Raw genomic sequence first — 24608 nt, forward strand, 5'->3', positions numbered from 1 at the left:
CCCATCCCCCACACCTCGGCTGAGGTGGCGCCGGGTTGTCGCTGCAAGGCAGCGCCCAAGGCCATGACACCGCGGGATACGCTACCCACCTTCCTGACAGTGGGTAACGTGCTGGATGTCCCGCGGGGCTCAACCCGTGCGCCGGAGCCATACTGGGACAGGGAGCCGACCAAGCTGGGCCTGGAGATCGCGGAGAGGGAGCGAAGGAAAGCCGAGCTGGTGGCCCGAGCCATAAGGGAGAAGGAAAAACCTGCGGCAAGCGACCTTCCGTGTCCGGGGCCCGTTCTACGAGGGGCAGGTGAGGCGATTCGATATCCGCCGGGGCTACGGGTTCATATACGAACCGGGCCTGGAGGCCGAGGTGTTTGTAGCCCGGCGGGATGTACATGCTCACCTGCCCGAAGAGCATCCTGGCCGCAATTTGATACCGGGAGACATGGTGCGGTATACTCGGCACTGCGGAGAGAGGGGGTGGTTTGCCCTGGATGTGAAGCTGAGGGGCAGCCCGGAGAGCAAGGTGAGCTCTGCACCCCCTCCCTCGGATGAAGCCGCAGAAGGACCGGAGTAGGGCAGCGGATGCCCGTTGCACCGTCCCCGTGGGGACCACCAGAAGTTTGCTGTTTGTTTGAAAAGGTTTGAAAGTTTTGAAAAATGGAAAAACACTGATTGACCCGAGTTTTCACCTGATTCACCGTGTGATTTGCAACCGGCTGGAGCCGGCACCGTTGTCCCCGTGGGGACCGTTAAAGTTTATTTGCATGGGAACTATCCATGGACAAGCCCGTGAACTCTGCAGGGCAACCACAAACGTTAAGTGGCTTGTAAATATGTTGGATACCGTTACCGTTTCCGCAATACCGCCTCCGGAGAGGCAGGTTGGAGGGAGGGCCCTGAGCAGAGCAGGCCAGGGCCCCGCCACCAAAGGAACCGGTGGCCACCCTCTGGAGGGGAAGGACAGATCCCGCTCGGGTGACTTGTGCTGGACTGTGGGTCAAGGGGTGCTGCCAGGGTTTTAGGGGCAGCATCAGGGCCAGGTTGCTTGGGTGGGAGAGAGCGGAAACCGTGACCGTATACCGTTGCAACGTTTAAGTAAATGTGCCTCCCGTCTTGGGAAGAGTTATGATTAAAAATGTTATTGATGTTTGATTAACCCTTGTTATCCCCTTTTACAGAAAAATAAAACCGGTGTAGGACGGCAGCCCGCGGACGGTCTGCATTTTGCTAAGGGGGAATGTGTCGCCCTGGGCAAGCCAGGGGACACAGGTCACAACACCACCACACCCCACACTCCAGGTAGGCACACCTGCTAACCAGAAATCCTTGTTGCCTTCCTCCAGAGGTTGATGATGCACACCAGGGGGTGGGCCAGGCGGTTGGCTCCGCCCACCAAGGAGCTCACAACACTGGAGGCAGGAAGTAACCAGGCAGAAGAGCTCAGGGAGAGCTTGAGTGAGGAGTTCTGTCAGGGAGGAGGAAGTGGAAGGAGTGAGGAGTAGCCCAGGCAGGGGCTAGAGTAAACAACAAAGTGAAAGTGAAGGGAGAAAAGGAGGAAAGCAAGCAAAGTGACAGAAGGAAAGAAAGCCTGAGAGCCCAACCGTGTGTAGGGCCAGAACAGCAAGATCAGCGGCGGCGGTGACTGTTTGGAGGGGGACAGTTTGGAAGTTCCTGGAAGGACCCCGTTGGCTGTGTGCCCGGTGGTCTGGAGCAGTGTTCCGAAGGACAGTCAGCACCAGGGCAGGGGCCTCTCGGACCCCGGCAAGGCTAGGAGTCGCCGAATTTGCCAAATCCGTCAGTGACGGGGACGCAGATCCCCCAGCAACCAAGTCCCGATTGACGGCAACAGCCCGACCATTACCGGGGAGACACCGCCACCGCCAAGGCACAAGTTTCCCCAGGGCCAGCGCCTGCGGGCAAAGTGTAGAGCTCCTCCGGCCCAGATTGCAGTCGGGGAGCGGGTAACCGGAGGGAATCCACCGCTACCATCAGACAACATAGGTGCAAGGAAGAGAAACGTCACCGTTACCTACCGGGAGTGCAGGTGCAGCCGTCTGTGGGACCGTCCTACCAGCCGTTGGTTTACCGTACAAACTGTGTCCGTGTGTCAGGCTGAGTGAGTACCATAGTGCCGCAAGGCACAGCGCTGCCCCCGCGCCCCTGCGCCCTCCAGGCCCTACACTTCACATCTCATCACCGGGCCCCGGGATTACCAACCCCTACCCACGGAGGGGCAACACAACACCTGGCTGCTCCGCATCACCATCCCCGGGACCCCCACACTGAGCAGCGGTGGTGCAATCACCACAACCGTGGGTGGCGTCACGAACTATAACAATCCCCACACCCAACAAACACCCCCTTTCACTCACGGGCGAGGAGTGTCGCTCGAGACACCCCGGGATCCGGCCCACGGCTCGAGCCACCAGGAGCAACTGCCGGACCCGAGCAGAAGGGGTGAGCGCGGTGTGCTGACACCCTCCTCCCCGCCCGCGACAAGAGCTAATGTGGGGGCCATTATACAGCGAGAGAGCTAATGTGGGGGCCATTATACAGCGAGAGAGCTAATGTGGGGGCCGTTATACAACATGAGAGCTAATGTGGGGGCCATTATACAGCATGGGACCTTATGCGGGGGCCATTATACAGCATGAGAGCTAATGTGGGGGCCATTATACAACATGAGAGCTAATGTAGGGGCCATTATACAACATGAGAGCTAATGTGGGGGCCGTTATACAACATGAGAGCTAATGTGGGGGCCATTATACAGCATGGGACCTAATGTGGGGGCCATTATACAGCATGAGAGCTAATGTGGGGGCCATTATACAACATGAGAGCTAATGTGGGGGCCATTATACAGCATGGGAGCTAATGCGAGGGCCATTATACAGCATGGGAGCTAATGTGGGGGCCATTATACAACATGAGAGCTAATGTGGGGGCCATTATACAGCGTGGGAGCTAATGTGGGGGCCATTATACAACATGAGAGCTAATACGGGGCCATTATACAGCGAGAGAGCTAATGTGGGGGCCATTATACAACATGAGAGCTAATACGGGGCCATTATACAGCATGGGAGCTAATGTGGGGGCCATTATACAACATGAGAGCTAATGTGGGGACCATTATACAGGGAGAGAGCTAATGTGGGGGCCATTATACAGCGTGAGAGCTAATGTGGGGGCCATTATACAACATGAGAGCTAATAAGGGGGCCATTATACAGCGTGGGAGCTAATGTGGGGGCCATTATACAGCGTGAGAGCTAATGTGGGGGCCATTGTACAACATAAGAGCTAATGCCGGGGCCATTATACAGTGTGAGAGCTAATGTAAGGCCATTATACAACCTGGAAGCTAATTCTGGAGCCTGTTATACTGCGTGGGAGCAAATGCGGAGCCCATTGAACAGCGTGGGAGCTAATGTGGGGCCTGTTATACAGTGTGGAAACTAATGCGGGGGCCATCATACGATGTGGGGGGTAATTATACAGTTTGAGGGCTACTATGGGGGCCATCATACAGTGTGGAGGCCTTTATACAGTGTGGGAGCTACTGTGGGGGCTGTCACACTTTGTGGGCCATTATATAGTGTTTGGGCTCTCCTGTGGGAACATCTTTGGGGGCCATTATACAGTGTGAGAGCTAATGTCAGGGCAAATATAAAGTTTGGGGGCTACTGTGAGGACAATGTACAACCAACCACGTATAAATACGTCCCCTTTTATTCGAAGTGTCCGCGCGACCCCCGGGTCCGGAGAACCCCTCGAGCCGTACTGTAGATCCGGATCCGAGCAGCACCGGCTGCTGGCACGGGGGCGGCACACTTGCACAGGGCATTAATATTTTCTATGGGGAAATTTTACCATCTAGAGGGTACAAGGGAGGCATTTAACTATGTAAGGGGCACAGTGGTGGAGCAGTGTGAAGAGCAGTGTTATTATACCACACAGCAGCAATAATATCAGTGTATAAATCTATCCGTACCTGTACTGTAATCTCTTACATGTCCTGCAAGACTGATATTTACCACTATATGGTCATGATATCGTGATATTATTGGTGTTGGTCTTTGTATAGAGATGTATTTTCAGTAACAGCATGGTTAATAGCTGAGGTTCTCCTGTACCCACGATTAGGTTGTGCCACTGTACTTGTAATCAGGGTTACCTGCTTAGGGGCCAACTCAGATGTTTTGCCCTTCCCTGAGCTTCTTCGATATCTACACCTCTGGTTAGAATGATCATAAAGCAAAAATGGAATGTTCTATTACCTGACTGGTGAAGGTACTGGTGCTTTCACTGGTCTAACGGGAGAAGGAGACTGTCGTACAGGTGATGGAGATTGTTGTCTGACCATCTGAACCTTGGTAGGGATCACTGGTGGAGTTGGAGACTTTGATGAAGGCTTAGGAGGAATTCTTGGAGGAGTCTTGTGCGGTAGCTGCACTCCTGCAGCACTTTCAATAGTCATTTCAACTGTGGTACTGGATCGCGCATCAAAATGAGCCTCTACTCTCTGTAAAATGCACATTACACGTTAACAGTGAATCAAAATGAATAATATGAATAGTTGACTATGCTGGCAACAAGCCACACAATGCTAAATTACCTTTTCGAAACGTGCTTGTCTGGTCTGGGAAATCTGAGCAGTAGATACAATTGTTTTCGTCTTTTTGGCAGGTATTTCTTCTTCAGCTAGAACAGAAGAGGTTGAAAATAAGATCATCTAAATATATAGATAACATGTTCAGTAGCATAGGACTATGCGTTAGTGGGGCACTGGTTGGTGACTACCCATCTGATGATGGCTCCCGATACTATTATACACTAGTGACACCAGGGAGGACATAGCACTTCTAGAATGTAGTATCAAAACCATATGTCTTGTAGTTGAAGAGGTTTTCTCATCATTGATCTTTAGGAGCACAAGTCTTCCAGATTCCTGTTTCTTGGGGTGTCTGTGAGGGGGGATGGGGTTGCACTCTTGAATGATTGACAGATCGAAACTGGGTAGCACCACTGGCCCAAAATACACTCTTCAATGTTGCAAGAGAGGCAGTGTTGCCTCTTAGACACCGAAAAAGAGCAGGGAGACTGAACCTGACTGGATCCAACAATGCTGCCTGCTTTCGAGCAGCATTTACAAGCTAAAGAGAACTTGTAATTAGTGTTGAACGAGTACTATGCTGTTAGCGAGTACTGATCGCTACTTGCATATTTATTACGAGCAGCGGGTGCAATGTAAATCAATGGGAAATACTCGCTAAGTAGCGAGGACCTGAAAGCCGTACTATTCGTGTGGGTAGTGAATAGTACGGCTCTCGGGTCACTTGCTACTTAGCGAGTATTTCCCATTGACTTACATTACAACCGCTACTCGTAAGGAATATGCAAGTAGCGATCAGTACTCGCTAACAGCATAGCAAGTATGAATAGTTAACTACTCACTCAGCACTACTTGTAATAAGAGATCCACTCATTGCCTATATCATCAAAAGCTAATAAAGTACAGAGACAACAAGGAGTAAGCAATAGATTTTTAATAACAAATAAATTGCAAAGTTGCCTTTTTGCAATCACTTAACAATTTTAACCATTTATGCTGTTAAGAGAAGCTCTGTGCAGGAAACTGCACTATGACACCATTCAAATTAGAAGGCGATGAGAGCTGTTAGAGCTACATCCTTTTACTAAGATTAAACCGAATCTGTATCCAGGTTTTCGCTACCCAATATGATAGCAGCCTTTTCTTCACTTTATAGGGTCAGAAACCCTGATTCCAGCAATATGTCATTTACTGGGTTGCATAATGCAGTATTTATCAGCAGGAGTTTAGCATTAAAGGACTAGTAAACCTGCTAAAAGATAGTCCAACCACACCCCTCACTAATGATTGGCAGCTTTTTATCAGCAGGAGATTATTACTAAAGGACTAGTAAACCTGCTACAAAATAGTCCAACCACACCCACCACTATTGATTGGCAGCTTTCTGCCTATGCACAGTATACATAGAAAGATGCCAATCAGTAGGTGTGGGTGAGGTTATAAAAAGCTCAAAATTCAGAGACCTGGGAGATCTGAAGCAGAAAAAAAGCAGTTTTTAATCAAAGTAAGTGATATGTTGCTGGAATCAGGGTCTCTTCCCCTACATTATGCTGCTCTCAGATGGTGAGAGACACCCTTTAAGTCCCAGAGATTAAAACGACACTGATCAAAAATTAATGGCATATTCTAGCAATATAGGATTGGCATACGCCTTTAAGATTAGTTTATACTCGTTACATCATTAAAAATCTTTATCCATTTAATATTTAAAGTGGCTCATCCCAACCTGTCATATTTAAAATGTTACTTGCAATCTGAAAGAATGAAAGACTTTAAAGTCAACATGTCACATGGAAAAATACTAATATTCTGCATATAGGAGGTTAATCTGCAGGTTAATAGCATTCTGAACCTGCCCGGTGCCTGTACGTTAAACCATGCTGCTGGAAGGAAAAGAACTTTAATCCTCCCAGCAGCATTCTGATTTAAGTCATGGAGGCGGCGCTGGCGCGGGTTTGGGTGAATGGAGGGGGGATGCTGTAACCATGCCAACCCTACTGACTGGCAGCTTCTTCTAGTGCAGAGCGGCTGTCAGTCAGTGCGAGGGGCAATTACAGATGCTTTTCTCCTTACACAGAGCAGTGACTGAACCCGCAGTAGCACCACCTCCATGACTGAAACTGGAATGCTGCTGGGGTGATTAAAGTTAATTTCCTCCTAGCAGCAGGGATTATTGTGAAGGTGCCAAGCAGGTTCAGAATGCTAAGGCCTCGGTCCCACTTGTGCATAGCTTCCGATGCGAGAGCATCGGAACTGATATGCTAATGACCCTTTGCTGCGAGTGTCAGCCGAGACTCATGCGACTGTGATCCGATCTTGCAATCGGATCACAGCTGTGGAGAAGAGGAGGAAGAGCACTTTTTCCCCATCTCCTTCGCTGTCTGTCTCTGCATACATCGCACTGCACTTGGATGAAATGAGAGTGCAGTGCGATGGTTCACATGTTCCCATAGACTTGTATATTTGCATGTGAGTCGATAATCTCTGCCAAACTCAGCATGCTGCTACTCATTTCTCATGCCAATATGGCATAAGAAATCAATCGCAGATAGACGCTGCCCTACAGTTTTACACTGGTGCGAGTGCAATCCGATGTTTTATCGGACTGCACCCATCCGTGCAAAACGCAAGTGGAACCGAGGCCTAACCTGTAGATCAACCCCATATCTGCAGGTTAATAGCCTTTTTCCACGTGACAGGTTCCCTTTAAATTTTTGAAACTGAAATCAGTACCTTGAACAGTCAGTTCAGCTGTTGAAGTAGCACGTCCGACATTATTAGTTGCATTTACAGAATAGGTTCCGGAATCTTCAGGGTACGCTTCTGCAATGATTAAACTGTAGAGGTCTCCATCTTGGAGGATCTGGAAATCTGGGGAGCTGTGAATTTCAGCTCCCTCTCTGTAGAACTTCACCACAGGTGTAGGGATTCCACTCACTCTGACGTCAAGTCGAACTTGACTGCCTTGTCTTACTGTCGTAGTCTGTAGTCTTTGTGTAAAGTTTGGGGGTGCTGTTTCAGCTAAAACAAATCAAAACATAAGAAAATCAAACTCAAAATAGCAATAAAATTTATTAAATGACTAAATCTAACTAGTGTGATGTGCACTGGGCAAAAATTCGAAAAAAATGTGTCATTTGAATATAAAATTTGCTTGGGTTGCCATTTTCCAAGACTTGGAACGTTTTGAATTTTCTGTCAATGGAACTGTATGAGGCCTTGCTTTTTGCACCCTCGAACCAGTGTTACGATCTATACCACTTTGGGCTGGATATGATGTTTCAATCACTTGTTTTTGCTTCTTTTTCTATTTGATATTGCGGCAACTGAAAGCCAGCAATTCTGGCGTTTCGATTTTTTCCTTGTTACTTTGTTTAGCAATCAAGAAAATGTATTTTATATTCTAATTGATCAGACTTTTACACTGACATGGAACCATGATTCCTCACTATGAACTTGAATAGATTTTTATTTTGTTTTAGTATTCAAAAAAATATCTGAAGTTTGCAAAAAAATTTGGGTTTGTGTTGCCATTTTCATAGACTTAGATTTTTATTTTTATTTTTTTTTGCTGATGGAACTGTGTGATGGTTTGTTTTTTAGAGGGTGAGTTGACAGTTTTAATCATTCCAAAGTAGGGTAAAAAAAATTTTACGTTTTGATAATTTTTTATTGTATTTTTTAGGGAATTGTGGTGATTAAAAAAAAAATGCACTTCTGAAGAAAATATTTTTTTCTTTAGAGTGTTTTTATGCTTTGATATACCAGACTGTTACGGGCATGGCAATGCCAAATATCTTTATTTTGTTCATTTTATTAATTTATTTTTAATGGGAAAAAAGGATTCAAATTTGTATGTTTTTTTTATTATTTTTTAAAACTATTTTTCATTTTTTATTTTATTTCTTAGTCTTCCAGAGACCTTAAAGGGAATCTGTCAGCAGGATTTTGCCACCTACTCTGAGAGCAATATAAAATTGGGGCAGAGATCCTGATTCCAGCGATGTGTCACTTACTGGGCTGCTTAGTGTAGTTTTGATAAAATCACTGATTAATCAGCAGGAGATTATCATTAGAGGACTAGTTGGCATGCTGAAGGTAGTCCAGCATATTGATGAGCTCTGTATAATTGCTAGTTCTGCACAGATTTGATTTTATCAAAATGACAGCAAACAGCTCAGTAAGTGACACATCACTGGAATCAGGGTCTCTGTCTCTACATTATGGTGCTCTCAGATGGGTGAGCAAAAACCCGGTGACAGATTCCCTTTAAAACTATGATCATTTTAACCTCTTATACTATGTATTGCTATATCAATGTATTGCAGTATATAGTGAAAATCACAGTCTCCTATGAAGCCCGGCTATAGGCTGAGCTTCATAGGAATACCAGGTTTACCTGAAAGAGAAACTGACATGTGAAGAATTTGAAACACGCATCACTGGTCAGTTTATGCTAAAAGAGAATCACAAGGGGCAGGAGATTTCTAGAAATCCCATTCACTTTGCTGGAACAGCAAGATGCTACCTTTTTGACACAGGGAAAGTATGCAGCATCAAAAACTCACCAAAGTTCATTGTGGGAATGTAGACTAATAATAATATCTATTCTCAGTGATTTAAGAACTGGTTTAGCCCATTATATACTGCATGTATATAATGTCCTGCACGTTATGTAGTGTTGTAAAAACAAAAAAAGGAGTTCATACCGGTAACAAGTAGCTCGGCGGTACTAGTTGCTTGTCCTGCTCCATTGGCGGCTCTTAGGGAGTATCTTCCACTGTGTGCTGCTGTGGTGGCGGGAATCACAAGTTTAGCGCGGCCATCGCTAAACGTGATCTGGACACCTGGCAGTGTTGCAGCAGAAATAACCTGGCCATCCCTAAACCAGCTCACCTCAGGAACTGGAAAACCTAGGAAAGAAGAAAGATTATGTATTACAATCATATCTGTAAATGTATCATATTCATCATAGAATTGTAAACTGAGGTAGTTTAAAAAAATCAAAAAGCACACATCCGATTTATAGTCGTCTGAACAGTCCCTAACACTGATATATTCATAGAATCACTCATAGCACTGACATAGCCACATGTGTCACCATAGCATTGGTATAGCCACTAATGGCCCCCAAATACTGGTACAGCCACAGATGGCCCCCAAATATTGGTACAGCGACAGATGGCCCCCAAATACTGATACAGCCACAGATAGCCTCCACATACTGGCCAGCTTCAGATGGCCCCCAAATACTGATACCGCCACAGATAGCCCCCAAATACTGGTACAGCCACAGTTAGCCAAAACATATTGATACAGCGACAGATGGACCTCACATACTGGTGCAGCCACAGACGGCCCCCACATACTGGACAGCTTCAGATGGCCCCCAAATACTGATACAGCCACAGATAGCCCTCACATACTGGTACAGCCACAGATGGCCCCCACATACTTGTATAGCCACAAGTGTCACCATGTCACTGGTACAGCCAAAGACGTCACCACTGGGACAGCCAAATGTCATAATAACACAGGCGCAAACAGTGTTTTCCCCAAAACACTGGTACAACAACAGAGGGTGCTACACTTTTGTCTAACGTTTTAAAGGGAACCAACCACCAGGATTTTCCTATATAACCTAAAGCCAGGGCTATACTGGCACTATCAGGCGGAGTCTATACATACCTGTAGTGGTCAGTTTGGATGTTTAGGTTTTGAAATCCAAGAAAGTGAAGTTTGTAAAATGAGCTGCTTGTTGAGTGACAGTTGCACTGGAGCAGATCATATATTCATAATTATCCCCTCCCTCTGTTATAATTAGCCTAAGTGTTATACAAACGACTCACTGTCTAGCAGGACCTGTGTGAGGTCATACCCATGTGACCAGAAGGGGCGGGATCTCAGCCCCCAAAGCTGGATAACAGGTCACATGGGTATGACCTCACTACAGGTCCTTCACAGACACAGTCAGTCATTTGTATAATGCTTATGCTAATTTTAACAGGGGGAGGGGATAACTATGAATATATTATCTGCTCCAGTGCAACTGTCACTCAAGAAGCTGCTCATTTTATAAACTTCACGTTCTTGGATTTCAAAACCTAAAACATCCGAGCTGACCACTGCAGGTACTGGATGTATAGACACAGCCTGATACTGCCAGTGTAGCTCTGGATTTAGGTTATAAACGAAATCCTGGTGATTGGTTCCCTTTAACCCTTTCACGACCCATGACGGATATATCCGTCATGGATCGTGTGAGGTTAATCCCCGCCCACTGCCGTGGGCAGGTCGCGGCGATCCGCGCATATATCAGCTGTTTTCAACAGCTGACATGTGTGCCTGCATGTTACGAGTGGAAGCACATTCCACCCGCAACTTTTAACCCCTTACATCTCGCTGCCAAAGTCTGGCAGTAAGATGTATATGCGCGCGGCCATTACTTTCACTTACCGCCGCCCCCACCGGAAGTCGCGTGTGTGATCACGTGACTTTCGGTGGTTGCCATGGTAGCACAGGGTCGTGTGATGACACCTGTAGCTAACATGAGTCACTTTATCTCAGTGCTGGCATAGGGCCAGCATGGAGAGTAAAGCAGCATATCTGCAGATCTTGGCTATGTAGCTGAGATCTACAGATAGGGCAGAGCGATCGGATTGTTGATCTATATAGCCCCCTAGGGAGACATGTAAAAAAAAAAAAAGGAAAAAAAATAGTTTTAAAAAATAAAAAAAACAAAAACCTAAAAGTTCAAATCACCCCCCTTTCACCCCTTTTCTACAAACTCGCACCGACCTCAGGCATCACAATGACGCATTAGTTCTACCATATAGTGAACATGGTGAATAAAATATCCCAAAAACTATGCAGTTTTTCCACACTTGGAATTTTTTTTGCTGTTTTCCAGTACACTATATGGTAAAACTTATGTTTTCATTTAGAAGTACAACTCGTGCCGCAAAAAACAAGCCCTCATATGGCAAGATTGATGGAAAAATAAAAAAGTTACGGCTCTCGGAAGAAGGGGAGCAAAAAAACCCCCCAAAAAACGGAAAAATGGAAAGCGCCCGGGGGCTGAAGGGGTTAAAACGCAACTTAAAATAACTGTATTATATGAGTTAAAGGCGTTTTCCCACAAACAAAGTTAATTATAAAATACATTTTAATCAATAGATCTTGGAATAATAATAAGTTCCACAATTGGATGTGATAACAAAAAAAACCATTCTATGCTAAGATAATGTTATATACGTGTCTCTGCTGAGTACTGTGTAATGGTCATGTCTGACCATACAGGGACATGGTCTGATCATACCACAGCTCCTGGGCCGGGGAGGACGTAAAAGAGTAAACAAATATTACAGCACAGAATCGCAGCTAAATCTTTCTTTAAGGTAAGCATTTTTAAAAACAGGCGGTGAAATGTTTTACCTCACATTAAGAATCAGATGTGATCCTGTGCTATAATGTATGTATACACTCCTTTGTGTCCTCCCCTGCCCAGGAGATGTGGTATGATCAGACCATGTTCCTGTACGGTCTGACACGACCATTACACAGTACACAGCAGGGACACATATATAAGATTATCTCAGCTCAGGAACAGGTTATTTTTAAGCACATCCAATTGTGGAAATGATTAATAGTACAAGATCTATTGATTAAAATATACTTTAAAATTAAATTTGTTCTTGGGAAAACCCCTTTAAGCGTATGATAAGAAAAACTCTTTGTTTTAAATTATTAAAGAGACTAAAGATGTGATGATTTGTTGCTGTGGATAATTTTACTTTAAGGCAGTTTTCTAAATTCCTCTCCCCCATGTTTCCGGCCTTCTCATTGCATTACATTTTGGGTGGCATTTTTATTTTTGACATCTTGTATTTCTTACGAGTTTTGCTTTTTAATATAGAATTTTTCAGTTCTACAAAGAAACTAATGGAGACATAAAGAAACAGTAAAATCTACCGTATCAAGAAACATGTCATAAACCGAAATACTCTGTACTAAAAAGCAGGAATGTAACTATAGTGGCTGCAGGGGTTCAGTCCAAATGAAAAAACCTAACTGTGAGGGTAGCAAGTGTTAGACGCCACAAATCTGATACTGATGGTCTATCTGTGTAGAACAAGGCCATCAATATAAAAGTCCCTTTTTATTTTCAGATCCAAAATTACAGTATGTGATTTCATGTATTCGTATAGGCTAGATACATGCAGCTACCACTAGAGAGCGCCAGCTGCATATGGATTTACAATGTTGGCATCCGCTCCGAGCTGTGAAAATCTTTATATAGGAGTCTCCCTGTACAGTCTTGGCCAAAAGTTTTGAGAATGACACCAAAATTATATTTTCACATAATCGGTTGCGCTCTGGTTTTTAATTGTGTTTGTCTGATGTTTACATCACATACAGAAATAGAATTGCAATCATATTATGAGAACCAAAAGGTTATATTGACAGTTAGAATGAGTTAATGCAGCAAATCAATATTTGCAGTGTTGACCCTTCTTCTTCAGGACCTCTGCAATTCTCCCTGGCATGCTCTCAATCAACTTCTGGACCAAATCTTGAATGATAGCTGTCCATTCTTGCATAAGTAATGCTTGCATTTTGCCAGAATTTGTTGGTTTTTGTTTGTCCACCCGTCTCTTGATGATTGCCCACAAGTTCTCAATGAGATTAAGATCTGGGAGTTTCCAGGCCATGGACCCAAAATCTCTATGTTTTGTTCCATGAGCCATTTAGTGATCACCTTTGCTTTATGGCAAGGAGCTCCATCATGCTGAAAAAGGCATTGTTGGGCGCCAAACTGCTCTTGGACAGTTGGGAGAAGTTGCTCTTGGAGGACATTCTGGTACCATTCTTTATTCATGTCTGTGTTTTTAGGCAAGACTGTGAGTGAGCCGATTCCCTTGGCTGAGAAGCAACCCCACACATGAATCGTTTCAGGATGCTTAACAGTTGGCATGAGACAAGACTGGTGGTAGCGCTCACCTCTTCTTCTCCTAATAAGCTGTTTTCCAGATGTCCCAAACAATCGAAAAGGGGATTCATCTGAGAAAATTACTTTACCCCAGTCCTCAGCAGTCCACTCCCTGTAACTTTTGCAAAATATCAGTCGGTCCCTGATGTTTTTTCTGGAGAGAAGTGGCTTCTTTCCTGCACTCCTTGAAACCAGGCCTTGCTCACAGTGCGTGCAGAAGCACTCACACCAGCCTGCTGCCATTGCTGACCTAGCTCGGCACTGCTGGTAGTCCGATCCCGCAGCTGAAACAGTTTTAAGATACGGTCCTGGCGTTTGCTGGTCCTTCTTGGGAGCCCTGGAGCCTTTTTGGCAACAATGGAAGCTCTCTCCTTGAAGTTCTTGATGATGCGATAAATTGTCGACTGAGGTGCAATCTTTGTAGCTGCGATACTCTTCCCTGTTAGGCCATTTTTGTGCAGAGCAATGATGGCTGCACGTGTTTCTTTAGAGATAACCATGGTTAGCTGAAGAGAAACAATGATACCAAGCACCAGCCTCCTTTTAAAGTGTCCAGTGGTGTCATTCTTACTTAATCATGACTGATTGATCGCCAGCCCTGTCCTCATCAACACCCACACCTGTGTTAATGTAACAATCACTAAAACAATGTTAGCTGCTCCTTTTAAGGCAGGAATGCTATGCTGTTGAAATGTGTTTTGGAGGTTAAAGTTTATTTTCTTAGCCAATATTGACTTTGCAAGTAATTGCTGTTAAGCTGATCACTCTTTATGACATTCTGGAGTATATGCAAATTGTCATTAGAAAAACTGAAGCAGTAGACTTTGTAAAAATTAATATTTGTAGCATTCTCAAAACTTTTGGCCATGACTGTACAGGTGGCTGGAGAGCGATGGTCTGATGCTGTCAGCAAATGGGTGAATACTAGGGATGATAGAATACTTCGATTATCCGGCTTCGCGAATATTTTCTGAATACCTCGCCGCTATTCGACTATTTGATGCGCAATTTAAGTCTATGCGAAGCCCGAATAGTTCCGAATAGTTGTTATTCAGGTTTCCCATAGACTTACATTGCACATCGAATATTCGCGAATAATCGAAAAGCGGCGAGGTATTCAAAAATTATTCACAAAGCCGGATAATCGAAGTATTCGATCATCCCTAGTTAATACATTTCTGTCTTCACAGTCCACTTTAAAAAGGCCAATCATATGGTATAGCTCAGTTGTATCTAACCCTATTTTTCTTCTAGTTTATTTTATTATGGTATGATGACCAAAACTTATCATCACTTACAGGCTGTGGTCACACTAGGATATAGCATCAGATACGATATGATAATGACACTTGATTCAAACTCTGCTGCGAGCGTCACTCACTGTTATCCAATTCTGTCACATGCAAGAACTAGAGCACATGTGAGAAGATGGAGCGATTAAAGGGAACCTAGTAGGTCCCCTATGTCCTCCAACAACTGTATGCCAAAATTAACCAACCCTGTAAAATGTTATTTACTAAAATCAATGTTTAAAAAAAGCATTTATAAAGTGCACTGTTCCTATGCTAATTAGGTATTTGACTAGTCGATGGGGAATCAGTTCTTCAGACTACAAAATGCATACAGCTGCACTCTAAAATGCTAACAATGAGTGCAGCTGTATATATTTTGTAGTTATATTGTGTTTTCAGCTAGCACCTGTTCACACCTGTTGGATGTGTGGGTCAGTCTTTTTGATATATTTGTAGTTCCTCAAACTAGTCGGCCTTATTTCCATGTTATCACACACCCCCATGACTTCTGAGAGCTGGCGTAATCGCAGCTCCTGGAAATCTTGCATATGTGCGCGGCTCATTTAGGCAGTGTCAGTGCGCCTTTGAATCCGGCCTCAGAGAGGCGCACTGCACATGATCAGAAGAATAGCTTCTGCACTTCTGATCATGCGCAGTGCACTTTTGAAGTCAGGAAGGGTACACCCAGCTTTACGGGTGCACTAACACTGCATCATACATGGCTTTCTAAGTATTTTAAGAAAATAAATCTAAAATTTGTAATGTTATTTAGCCCCCTGCAATTACTGCTACAAGTCTTATGGGTTATAGCTCTACCAGCTTTGCACATCATTAGGCTGAAATTGTTGCCCATTCTTCTTTAAAAAATATCTTTAGCTCAGTGAGATTGGATGGAGGCATCTGTAAAACAGCAATTTTCAAGTATTGTCACAGATTTTCAATGGGATTTAGGTCTGAACTGTGACTGGGGTATTCACACACATGGATATGCTCTGACCTAAACTGTCCATTGCAGCTCTGGCAGTATGGTTAGTGTCTATGTCCTGCTGGAAGGTGAACCTACGCCCCAGTCTCAAGTCTTTTGAAACCTCTAACAGGTTTTCCTCCAGGATTGAACTGTATTTAGCTCCATTCATCATACCATCAACTCTGACCAGCTTCCTTATCCCTGCTAAAGAAAAGCTTCCCCATGGCATGATGCTGCTACCAGCATGTTTGATGGTGGGGATGGTGTTTTCAGGGTTATGTGCAGTGTTAGTTTTTTGCCACACATACCATTCTGCATTTAGCCAAATATGTTCTTCTTTGGTATCATCTGACCAAAGCTCATTTTTCCACATGCCATGTAGGGTACACAGCGCGCATGTGGTGGAGGAAGGTGCCCTGTTTCAAATGAGACTAAAGTAGAACGTTTTGGGCTAAATAAAACACAATGTGTGGCAGAAAACTATTACTGCACGTCACTGAAAATATCATCCCCATCTTCAAACATGGTGATGGCGACAGGGAGAGGGAAGCTGGTCAGAGTTGAGTGTATGATGAATTGAGTGAAATACAGGCCTATCCTGGAGGAAAACCTATTAGAGGCTACAAAAGACGTGAGACTGTGGCATAGGTTAACCTTCCAGCAGGACACCGACCCTAAACATCCTGCTAGAGCTACAATGGAAGGTGTAGACCAAAGTGGTCCAGTCAAAGTCCAGACCAAAATCTCATTGAGATTCAATGGCAAGACTTGAAAATAGCTGTACACAGACGCCTCCATCCAATCCTACTAAGCTAGAGATATTTTGCAAAAATGAATGGGCAAAAATATCAGCCTGTAGATGTGAAAAGCTGGTAGGAACATTTTCTATTTCCAACCTCTTAAATGTTACTTTCATGATTAACAGCAGCACGTAAAAATTTAAATTGCTGCAATCTCTTGACATCATAGGAGTTTGGCTTGTATGATAGGGCTCATTGGTCAGTATATTGTATCAGTGTTTATATGTCAGATCAAGGAGAGGAACTTACAAAGAAAAGCTATGATTGATAGATTGACCCCTGTTCTGTGTTTTGGAGACACTCCTGGATTTGGTATACAAATACTGATGAAATACTGATCAAAAATACTGATGTGTGAATAAAACCCAACACAGCCACACCTGTGCCCACTCCATACATGTGTGAATCTACCTTTCATTTACCATGGATTTACCTGGCACTTGCCCATGTTTGACAGGTGTTGGCAATGGCCCTAGGTACAAAATATAATAGTATTCTGTGTATAATTGCTAAGATAGATAGCCAGATTCCTTTTTGCATCGATGAGGCCTAATTAGTATGATTTTACTAAACAGCCTATACAATGATTCACACACCATTCTGTTACCTTGTCCATTCACATCCTACTGTTAAAAGCTGCCACCTCAGTATACTTCTATTTTAGAAAAGACAGCTGTAGTCAAGGTTTTGATTGACAGGACAACTTTTTGGAGTCATGATAATGTTAGGAGATAGAGGCCGGGGATTAACACGTCAGACCTTTTATAGTGAAACAGCTGTCTTCGTATAGATCAAGAGAGGATCAGCCTCCCTGAAATAGCCCATCATGACTGCGCCTAATACCATCTGACCCTTTGAACCAAACTATAAATTTGTCATCATTTCACTCTGCTGCCAAAGTCACTAATTGACTTCAAATCTGATAGCTACCAACCTATTAATTAGCAATCTATACATCTGTACTACTATTCTACGCTAATGAAACCCATTTCGAACTCGGACCAGAAGATGCATTGCCATCAGTATGTAAATCCCCCCAAATTCTGTACAATATTGGTAAAATAAAAAGCATATTCTGGTAACTGACCTAAAGGAGCCGTTTTATTACACATTCAATATAGTGTTATAAATCAATACATATGTATATGTATCCAGCTCCTATAGCCAGGGGCATACATAGAAATCATGGTACCGGTCCCAAAAGTTGTAATGTCCCCCTTCTTCACAGAAAAATTAAAAAAAAAAAATTAAAAATAAATAAATAAATATACATATATATATATATATATATGTGTCTGGGTCACATAAGAATATACACAACTTTATATCCCTTACACCTTTACAAAGTATTTTTTCTCCTATTGAATCTCCTAGAATCCCCTTTCATTGTACCCATAAAGTATGATGCCAATAAAAGTGACCCAAAAACACTGTATGAGACCCCCACAGTGAATTCCTGCATATGCACAGTGTGATGACCCTACTGTACCCCCTCAACAGTATGATCCCCAACTGTGACCCCCACACAGCCCTCGATGCAGTATAATGGGCCTACATACAATGTAATGACCCCCAAACCTCTTCATACTCTATAATGGCTCCCAACACAGCCCTCAAATAGCTCTCCATAAGGTATAAAGGCTCTCGCGAAGCACCCCAAAATTTTTTAATGGCCTGCACATTGCCCTCCAAATAGTAAAATTGCCTCCACATAGTCATCCAAAAAATATAATTGGTCCTACGTAGTCTTCTATATAGTATTATGCACCTCTCATAGTCCTATGTATAGTATAATGGTCCCCACATTACATTCCCTAATAATGCACCCCATTATAATGTACCCCATAATCCTCCATATAGTATAATGGGCCCTACATTATATTTCATAATAATGCACCCTATAATAATGTACCTCATAATCCTCCATATAGTATAATGGGCCTCATATTGCCATCCATATAATATAATGGGACCATGTAGTCCACTATATAGCATAATGCACACCCCATAGTCCTCCATATTGAATAATGCACCCCATAGTCCTTCATATATTATAGTCTGTGTACAGACCACAATGTATGGACTGGCGCCGGGTCTCATGATCCGAAATTAACACAGCATGGAATATTTGACTGTCAAATTCGGGTTGAGTTTGAGGCTGTACATGGACTGTGAAAGTCGAAAGTGTAAAAGCAGCCTTATAGAAACAACTTCACTCTTGTTCATGGACTGTCTGGTATTGTAGAGCAACCTAATTTATTTGAATGGGCCTGACCTGCAATATCAGTCATGGCCTATGAATGAGAGAGGCACTGTTTCTCTCAAATTTTTCCTATCCTTATACAATCCCTTTAAAGTTAATCTCTGGAGATATGTAGGCATTGTTACAAATAAAAAATATTACTGTAAAAATGTAGAGATGGAGTGTAACAACAAATAAATTACTGTATATTGATATAGTGCTTATTAGTATTTTTATATTTCTTGCTCATGTAGGGTTGCCTTTATTTTCACCCCAAAGATCATATAATCGTAGCTGACATTTATCATATAATTCATTTCATATAGTACATATGTACATATAGTATATTTATCGTATAGTATATGCTCCGATATACTTGTGCATATCTATGGAACAATGGTGGTTGTCCATAGCAACCAATGACAGAGCAGCTTTCATTTTTCAAGAGCAGAATATGACATGAAAGCTGTACTGTGATTGGTTACTAAAGGCAACAAAGAGAGTTATTTTTTCATAAGCCTTCAACACTGTTAGGCTATGTGCCCACGGGAGCTTGTTTGTGCGGATTTTGCCGCGGAAAACCTGCGGATTTTTCTGGATTTTCCAGATAAATCCGCAGGTTTTAGCATGTACAGTCACTCCCCATGTTATCCTATGGGACATGGGGAGTGCTGTGTCCACGCTGCGGAAAGTGCGGCTGACGAACATGCTGCGGATGTCCGCATCCGCAGGTATAATTGCATGTCAATTATTCATGCGGAATTACCTGCGGATGTCTCGGCCCTCCGCTATGGAGATAGAGGCCGGAACGTCCGCAGGTAAACCGCATGAATGTCCGCATGTTTCCCACAGCTATTCTGCTGTAATCTCGCAGCTAAAAATAGCTGCGGACGCCGGCGGGCAGCTGTGGGAAACATGCGCTCGTACCTGCGGATACATCCGCAGGTACGAGCGCCCGTGGGCACATAGCCTTATCCACAGATTTATTGCAAATATATGCATTAAAGTTTTTAAAAAATATCTACTAATAAATACATCATTGTTTTCTTTATACTGTATTGACTCGTTATCTGTCAGCCATCTTTACAAGACAGACTTGTGAAGTGGCATAACGGAAGCTTGTAGGCCCCAGTACTAAATCTCATACAGGCTGTTTTCATGAGTATTGGTCATCTAATATGGACCAAAGGGTCCTTTTGGGCCCCCATAGGGTGCGACTAAAACTTGTACCCGCTATAGTTACGCCCCTGCCCATGTGACTATAGGCATCACCCACATTAAGGCCAGGATTACAAAATAAGTCATAAAATACAAATATGCATATAATGAGAGATAAAGCAAGAATAGAAAAATATGATTGCTTTCACAATTAATATTTTTTCCACAATGGGTTTCACACTTAAAATTCATTGTGCTATTTTTTCTGCGTTTCCTGATGGAGCAAAAATAGTATGAAAGAGGTCTTGAAAAAATCTGCCCTGAATTGACAAAAAAAAATCTGAACCTCAGGTTTTTGCCCTGTCATTGACGTTTGGCAGGGTGCAGTAGGCCCCATTCAATGGGAATGGAATTCCCATTGAAATTAAGGGGAGTCAGTTTGTGAGGGGATTATTATGGGCCAAAATCCTTGGAAGGAAAGCTCAGTATAAAGCTGGGTTTACACACTGCAACATCGCAAAGGACATCGCTGTAACGTCACCGGTTTTGTGACGTAACAGCGACCTCCCTAAGTCTCTGCTAAGTCGCTGGTGAGCTGTCAAACAGGCAAACCTGGCCAACAACTCAACAGCGATCCGGACCTGCAGAGCGACCTAGCTGGTTGTTGGGGACGTTGATAAGCAGCCTTTTGAAAGGGAAGTTGCTAACAAAGTCTCTGCAAAGTCTTTCACACACTGAAACTTTCCAGCGATGCTTGCTGCACAGCGGGAAACAAAGGACCTAGGAATGGTCCTGAACGATTTGTAACGATTACAACTTCACAGCAGGGGCCGGGTCGCTGATAGGTTTCACACACTGCAACATCGCAAACAATATCGCTATTGCGTCACAAAACCGGTGACGTTACAGCGATGTCGTTTGAGATGTTGCAGTGTGTAAACCCAGCTTAAGGCCATGTTCACACATTAAGTGTTTGTTGACTTTTTTACTTCAGCATCTGTAACCAAACCGGGAGTGGGTAAAAAATGCAAATGTGGTGCCCGTGTTTCTATTATACTTTCCCTCTGATTGTTCCACTCCTGGTTTTGACTTACAAATACTGAGGTAAAAAGTTCACCAAATACTCAACGTGTGCACGTGGCTGTAAACAGCGGTCACCTGCCTCTTAGGCCACATGCACACATTAAGTATTTGGTGAGATTTTTACCTCAGAATTTGTAAGTCAAAACCAGGAGTGGGTAAAAAAAAATACAGAAGTGGTGCCCGTGTTTTTATTATGCTTTTCCCCTGACTGTTCCACTCCTGGTTTTGGCTTACAAATATTGAGGTAAAAAACTGACGAATTACTCAATGTGTGCACGTGGCTGTATCCAGCTGTCACCTGCCTCTTAAACAATGGGCACACATTAAGTATTTGGGGAATTTTTTACCTACTTGTAAGCCAAAACCAGGAGTGGGTGTAAAATATAGAAGTGGTGCCCGTGTTTCTATTATACTTTTGTATATTGTTCCACTCCTGATTTTAGAAAATTCTGAGGTAAAAAAATGACTAAATGCTGAACGTGGCCTAAATGTAGAAATATCCTTGTTTCATGGGTAAGTTTCAGAAATTTTCAGAAATGAAGCCTATTCATATATTTTAGGCTGGTGCTATACTGCTGCTGTCTCCGTGGCAGGTTTCGTGACTAAAGATCTCTATATATTTCTAGGTAATAGATGTGAATGGGATCACATTGTGACCTATAACTAGTAAGGCACAAAAAAAACCAACAACCGCATCCGATTGGTGCTACTTGTCTGTCACAATATGGCGCTGACTTTTGCGCACCCAAATTGTGTGGCAGACAAATTTGCCATGTAGCCCTAGCTTTAGGCCCGATAATCTGTCCATTTCTTTAGACATTAATTCATGTATTTAACCAAGGTTTTGCTATATGGTAAATCATAAAACAATATCCGCTATCCAGCATTCACAGTAAATTTCTCTATAAGTTATTGACTATGTCATGCGAACTTTAATGTAATTTATCATAGAATAATATTTTATTGATTACACATATTAATATTCAATATATCTGGATACATTACCATAACTACAATATACAAATCATAATATGGATATGGACAGAATGGCAATTAATTAAACAAATATCATTAATATTACAATATTGTATAAAAAATATTAATAATATATATATAAAAAAATAAAATAAAATAGCTTCTTACCACTAATCTGAGCCTCAAAGGTTGCAGCACTACCCTCCAGTGCCACAACACTTTGTACCGGCTGTAAAAACGTCGGCGCTTGCGAAGCCATTTTTATAGGCACTCTGGAAAAAAAAAGAAAAAATACCAATATGATTTTTTTTTTTTTTTTTAAATGTCAGAATAAAATATTTTTGCAGCCATCCAATGTTGATGGTGACTTAATAACCTAGCTGGCTACAAAATTCTTTGATTAGTCACCGTGGACATAAAACTGTGGAAAAGCATTATTAATTCATAATGGACCTCTTTAATAAATGATTTTTTTTTTATTATATCTAATTACAAAACAATGTTTTATACCAAGCATAACGTACTGTAAACCAGGATTAAGTTTTTATTTTATTTTTTTTATTTATTTATTTATTTATTTTTAATTGTCCAAGCTTCTAAAATTATAAAATAGTTGTAAATATTTTTTTTTTTAACCCTGGAAAATAAAACTATTTTAATAAAATGTTTTAGAATTAAATAGTAATGAAATAATATGAGAAAAAAAAAGTATTGAATCTATTTTTAAAATCTGTATTTTTTTTAATAAGATGAATCAAGAGAGATCACAAAAGGGCATGTACTAAATTTAGCAAAGGGGCTATGATTGACAGGTGACAAGTGGCCACTGCTGGGATGTTACAGATATGGGAGCAGATGATTCCCTTAAAAAGTCATCTGAGCCTGGCTGATTCCTCCAGCATCTTATCAGAGTTATTCCTGGCACATGTCTACCGGTGACTAATACTTTTAAACCTTGTCAGTTAATTTAAAAGAACCAAAAGTTACAAAATAGGGGGTTTATTCTAGATATCTATATTGTGAATATGCAAGTAACAATACAATACTTTATATATATTAGTTACACCCAAGGCTACCTCAATTAGTATATCTAAAAACAATTTTTAATGAAATAGATTAAAACAATTTAGAATTCCACCTGTGAAAATGTGACACACACAAAACATCCCAGGACCATGATACAGCCTCAATAGTATTCACCTATGGAACACAACAGTTGTTCCAATTTTATATCACTCTCATGGGATTCAACAGTTAGAAAGATCTCTAAATGACCCTCCTTCTCTCTTTCCTCTACCTGCCAATGGAGATATAACCAAGGTTATATGACTTTGTATAAAATATATTAATTTAATTCTACATATTATATGAAAATGCTAAAAAATTTCAAAAACATACACAGAGTTTAATTAAAAAGTTAATCAGCCCAACTAGTAAAATAAAGCAACCACTGACCTGATATCTTCAGAGTGCCTACAAGGATTGGGACTGAGCCCAAGTGATGGAAAGCGACGTCTTTATCCCAAAGAATATTGTTTGACAATCCCAGTGTGTAAATGGTGGGCCTCTGTGCCTAGAAAACAAAACTACACAGGGGTTGGCTGTGTGTAGTTTTGTTTTTCTATGCAATCCCTACACCCGAGGCAAGGTTGGGGATGCACTAACTGCTCAGAAGTGCTAACTTGGTGCTTTTACCTTTTATACCCCTGATCTGCTGACAGACCCGCATCATCATTTCATGGGCCCACCCCATTGCTCAGAGATACTGGGAGAGGGTGGTCAACTCTATGTAATGTCACACCTGCTGTCTCCATGACTGCTGGTGCTAAATTTGTCATTCCGAAACTTGTCTCCACTGAGGAGACCCAACATGTGCACTGTGGGGGAAGTGACACTGTCCAGACTTTAGTCTTTTAGTATTTCAGTGGATACCAAATAAAAATGTGAGACAAGGAACTATCACTCTTTAAGTCATAAATCATAATTATGACTAACTATATGTATTATGAAAAATGATCTTCCTTTCTTAAATAGCAAAAATGAAATCATTTCTCATAATACATATAGTTAGACATAGTTATGATATGTAAAATGTTAAAGATGAAATATACTGTATATATATATATATATATATATATATATATATTGTATTTAATTTTTTTATTGACTAAAATGCAAAGGTAATATGTCATCTTTAACTTAATGCCTTTTAGAGATCATTTCATCTTCAACTTGCTTAACTGTTCACAATAACAATAATTTTGACCAAGGGGGGGGGGGAACTTTTGCATGCCACTACAGCTATTTAAATATGTATATGTATATATATATATATATATAAATTTTTCACAGCAGCACCGAGAGATTATAATCAGGTGCAAAAATCCTTCACAGACCGCATCCTACCGTCCATTTGATATATTAAAAAAATCAGACGGCAGCACTCCCTTTTTCTTCAGGTTTGTCTTTCTTTAATGGCCCATAACACAG

At 42.3% G+C, this 24608-nt stretch overlaps 1 protein-coding gene across 5 annotated transcripts in view; it reads right to left on the reverse strand.

The window, feature by feature from the left end:
- TTN (titin) overlaps positions 1-23777 on the reverse strand; it is a 312175-nt gene extending 288398 nt beyond the window's left edge. For all 5 annotated transcript variants that reach the window (XM_075317392.1, XM_075317390.1, XM_075317394.1 and 2 more), the window contains exons 1-6: positions 23574-23777; positions 22287-22390; positions 9322-9525; positions 7346-7633; positions 4616-4701; positions 4278-4522 (exon numbers count right to left, since the gene is read on the reverse strand). In XM_075317392.1, coding sequence (XP_075173507.1) covers positions 4278-4522; positions 4616-4701; positions 7346-7633; positions 9322-9525; positions 22287-22377 — 914 coding nt within the window. In that variant the 5' untranslated portion in view covers positions 22378-22390; positions 23574-23777. The remainder of the gene's footprint in view (positions 1-4277; positions 4523-4615; positions 4702-7345; positions 7634-9321; positions 9526-22286; positions 22391-23573) is intronic.
- Between the last annotated feature and the right edge of the window lie 831 nt (positions 23778-24608).

This window comes from Anomaloglossus baeobatrachus, chromosome 7 (genome assembly GCF_048569485.1).
Source record: "Anomaloglossus baeobatrachus isolate aAnoBae1 chromosome 7, aAnoBae1.hap1, whole genome shotgun sequence".
In the NCBI taxonomy this organism is placed as follows: domain Eukaryota; kingdom Metazoa; phylum Chordata; class Amphibia; order Anura; family Aromobatidae; genus Anomaloglossus; species Anomaloglossus baeobatrachus.